The sequence below is a fragment of the Microtus ochrogaster genome, linkage group LG2 (genome assembly GCF_000317375.1).
Source record: "Microtus ochrogaster isolate Prairie Vole_2 linkage group LG2, MicOch1.0, whole genome shotgun sequence".
NCBI lineage: Eukaryota > Metazoa > Chordata > Mammalia > Rodentia > Cricetidae > Microtus > Microtus ochrogaster.
Window position 1 is genome coordinate 23008349 of NC_022028.1, and position 4758 is coordinate 23013106.

General features: G+C 42.2%; 1 protein-coding gene across 1 annotated transcript; it reads left to right on the plus strand.

Moving 5' to 3' along the window:
• LG2H2orf15 (linkage group 2 C2orf15 homolog) lies at window positions 1–2029 on the plus strand. Its single transcript, XM_026785610.1, is given in 3 exon segments — window positions 1–11; window positions 728–762; window positions 765–2029. Coding segments are annotated over 3 exon segments (342 nt in total). The 3' UTR covers window positions 1061–2029.
• The last annotated feature ends 2729 nt before the right edge of the window (window positions 2030–4758 follow it).

Consider the following 4758-nt stretch of genomic DNA (forward strand, 5'->3'; position numbering starts at 1 on the left):
ATGGACAGTAGGTACAGGCACTTGTCACCTAGCCTGGTAATCTGAGTTCAATCCCAGGACCCACATAGTCGAGAGTGAGAATTGACTCTCACAAGTTTTCTAAGTTTTTCTTTGGCTTACACACACGGACGCACCCACAAAAATAAATAAATATAAGGTCTTTTTAGAAGACCTTAAAAGAAGTCGATAGGCCCTACATAACTTCTCTAAAAGAAAATGTGAACAGGTGTAAATGGCTGAAAGAGATGACTCATGATGCATGAGTGAGTACTGCTCCCTCAGAGGATCCACATTCTCAGCATCCACACGGCTTACAATCTGTAACTAGCTTTAGGGACTCCAGCATGCTGTTCTGGTCCAGAAACCTTTGGGGCGGAGGCCCAGAGGTCTTGAGGATCCCGGATGAACCCCCAAATGTTGTGCCTGAGTCCTAGGACCTCAAGAAGACCACCATGGAGTCACACTTCCTAATGCAAAAGCAAGGTTTCATTTATTAAGTATGGATTAGCACTCCCTGGGCACTGCACCTACATGCATAAATCCACACATAGACACGTTAATTAAAAATGAAATTAAAATATTTTCCTAAAAAAGAAAATGTAGGTTCTGGAAGGTAGAAGGTGGCTTTGTGTTTTCAGTCCCAGTAGAGCATTCCACTTAAAGAAACATTGCTGTGAAGTTGTCAATATTCCTATTGCATTTACTAATTATCTGGTTTTCTTTTCAGTAACCAAACTGAAAAAGCAGTTCCACTACTTAAAAGGGGCCCTCACGCTCCTTTGATGGTTGACCAGCCGTCCCAATGGGATTTTTGCTGAGCAAAGCTGCCACTCAGACATCTTCTGTGCTTGTGGATTCGGAAGTGAACGATCACTTAGTGCAGGGAGCTGAGAAGAGTGGATTGGAACCAGTGACTCGGTTATTTCAGAACACCAACAAAATCAAGTTAGAAGACGCAAGCCAAGAAAACTGCATGAGAGGGGAAGGGACTGACACCGGGTGGAATTCCATGGGCTACGTGAAGGAAAACGATGGCCTGGTGGTGACAGATTTAGAATGAAGTCACCTGGACATCTTACCAAAGAAATTTGCTTTTGATTAGAGGATGAGTTCAATGTAGCTGAAGTCCATTAGGAAGCCTAACAAAATGGAGGAAGAGAGAAAGGCCCTAGCAAATCCAAGGTAGATTTCTGCAGAGTATACCATCCCTGTCAAACACCACAGCTACTTTTACTATCAGTGTTTGTACTAACACACTTTACTGTAATAATAATAAACATTTTTAGCAAGTAGTATATAAGGGGATCTAAGCAAGGCACGACTATTTCACCTTTTCTGGCAAAGTACTTTCAAATGCTGCACTTCCAGTGCAGGAGTTTGCTTTGGTCCTTTACCCTTCTGCTTGTTCAGGAAGTCTTTCTGTGCTGTGATAGAGCCCTGTGATTGGCTCCTTAGAAAAGAACAGTGAGCCCCTCTCTTCAGAAGCAGTTCACACTCTCACATCTTTTTCGGCCATGCTACTTTCATTTCAGAGTGAGGGCAGCAGAGTTCTTTCCAAGTTGAATGTCTGTCTTGTAGTAACTACCATTTTATAACGATATCTCATATAATAAAAGCAAAAACTTATTTTGTATCTGCTGTTAATATATTTGTAGTGTGAAACAAAAGTACTGTCACAAACAGTGGCAGATGGAATGAAAACCCTTTTGTATCTAGATATATGGTGAATTGTAATGGTTTATGCAATACATGGGTTTTTGTTGTTTGCTTGGTTGGTTTATTATTGTTTGATTCTGGTTTGATGCTGGGGATTTAATCCAAGGTGTTGAACATGCTAACATGCTACTGAGTTCCACCCCATGTTCCTGTAGGTTAATATTTAATGACTGTATCTATTGTCTAATTACATTATCTTCTTATATTAGTTAAAAGATAGAGAAAAGGCATGTTGGTTTGGGAGGGGAACAATATTTTATGAGGCAGGCCAATTTTAAAGAAATGAATCTTGAACCTAATGTTAAAAACATAGATAAATGGAATATACTTCTTTTTGTCCTTCACAAAATGTAATTAATTCTCTTTTTTCTTCTCTCTTTATTTTTAATTTTATTATATATGAGATGTTTTGCCTGCATTTATACCTTTGGCTTATTTGGGTGCCTGATGCCCATTGAGGCCAGAAGAGGGCATCAGATCCTCTCAGACTGGAGTTACAGTTGTGGACTGCCATGTGGGTGCTGGGAACGGAACCCGGGTTCTCTGGAAGAGGTGCTCTTAACCACAAATCCACCTCTCAAGCACCCAGAATATAATTCTTCAGAGAAAAAATTGCAGAAGTCATCTGTTGTTCACTGTGACAGCTAATATTGATAGGTCACTTGGCAGGCTCTAGAATCACCAAGGAGACAAATCCTGGGTGTGTCTCTAAGGAAGTTTCTAGGAAGGGTTAGTTGAAATGAGGTGGGAAGACCCATTCTGAATGTGGGTGGCGTCATTCTGTGTGCTGGGATCCCAGACTGGATAAAGACTTTAAGAGGAGTGCTAGCATTCATACCTTTGGTGTCACTGCTTTCTGCTTCCTGGCTGCTAGTACAGTGTGACCAGCTGCCTCACACTGTCATGCCTTATACCCTCAAACCATAAACCCCAGTAAACGGTTCCTTCTGAATTACGTTGCTTTTGCCAGATATTTTGTCAAAGCAACAAGTAAAGTAATGAATTCACCTACGTAGGCTCATTCTTGGTGCTGGGGCTATAGCAAAGTGGCCACTGCCTTCCTAGTATAGTGGTATGTTGGAGCATGCTCCAACAAAGTCAGTTGGGGTACCTGGAAGAGGGCATGAGGTTGAGGAATGGCAGATTGAAATTGAAACAGAAAACACAGGATAGATCTGGGAGGTCTGTTTGTGAATATCACCCAGCCCCAAGTTTATTTCAGAACTTGCTTTTATACAGATTAAAGGCAGAAGGCAGAACAAAGAGCAGTACAGTCAGCTGACCACCTCCCTGCACTGTCCTTGGGAGGAAGCACAAGCAGGTTCATTATTTCTCACATGAACCCTGCAAGCAGCAAGTAGTTTCTATTTCTATCTCAATGTTCCCAGGGTTTGGCATCAGCAGAATTCTTTCTACTAGATAGCGTGTTCTTTTCTCATGGGCAAAATGCTCTTTCCCATGGGCTTAATCAGAACTTTCTCACAGCCCTCAGAGCTGCAGGCACAGCCAGTGAGCTTGAACTCAAATGACTTTTAAGTCATAATTGACTCCAAATGGAAACCGAGTCACATGCGGGCTCCCACAGAGGTGCCAAGAGGGAAGACACAACATTATACAGCAATTAAATACAAAATGTGCTGTGCCATGGAAAAGGCAAAGCATCAGAAAGCCACCACAGCTAGAACATAAAGCCGATTGCAGCAGCTAGGAGGACTTCTCTGAGAGTGGCATAACTTACAGTTACATGGTTATCCAGATAGATGATGGCAGTGGTAACCCAGATGAAGTGAGATGTGACCAAGACAAAAGGTGGGAGCAGATGCAATGAGGCTTCATGGAGGAATGAGGGCTGTAGATTGGGGATCGATCAACTTTTCAAAAAAATGGAGCTATTTTTTTTTTAATTTGGATGCTCTTGTGTCCTGCCCTGCATTTACATAATACATTATACCGTATTATGTAAAACTGTGTTGTTGGGTTTTTTTCCCAAGACTGATTTGTCCTGAGAGACTCCATTTTACAAGCAGCTTTGACTTGTTTTTGAAGATGAAGGGTGACTCTGCTCTTGAGTGAATATATATATTATATATATTTACATATGTATATATATATAATTATCACCATCTGCCTCGCACCCTCAAGAAGCACAAACTAATAAATGACTTATTCATGGGCATAGACAGGGACCCATCCCATAAATTTATGAAGGTGAATTAGTACTATAAGAGCATATTATTATCCATATTAGAGTTCTATCAGGGCTGTCAGGTTGGCTCAGCAGATAAGACACATGCCACCAAGCCTGACAACTTGTGTTTGATCCCCAGAACCCATTTGGTGGAAGAAGAAAGCATGTTGCCTTCATCATGTCCTCTGACCTCCATAGCATACACACATGCAGAATAAAACACAGGAAAGCTGTGCCCTAGAACTACTTAGCTCACAAGCCATGGAAACACAGCAACTCTCTCACTTGGACCTCACAAAGAGCAGAGACCTATAACTGTGATGGTGAAGGCCCTACTCACCTTCCAGAGCGTGTCTGTGTCAAAGCCTGACCACTCCCAGCTCTCCCAGGGGCTTCAGCTCTGCTTTGTCCCAGAGGTTGACAAAGGCTGCTCAAATTGCCCTCTGCCTGCCTGTCTGCTTGTCCGGACATGTTGTCTGTCTGCGCACCCATTTGCTCTACAGACCAGTTCCTGCCCTTTCACCACTGCCTGTTGGACCCCACTCCACAGCTCAACTCTGATCCCGACTCTGTAACAGCAGCCACACCCCTTTCCAAAGCTTTCATTGGTTTGGTGTCTGACAGCCGTAGACTCCTTTGCATTTCTGTCAGTTTCCGATTTGGCCCCTCAGGCCTCATTAAAATTACTTAAAACTCTGTATTTCTTTAACCCTTTGTAGTCATTCTGTAACCTACATATATTTATACAGATTGATTGATTTGCGGTGTAATGTATGTAATCTCAGAGTTAATATAGAACATATTTAAATGAAAGAACCTGGGTTGAGCACTATGGCTAATGCCTTTAATCTCAG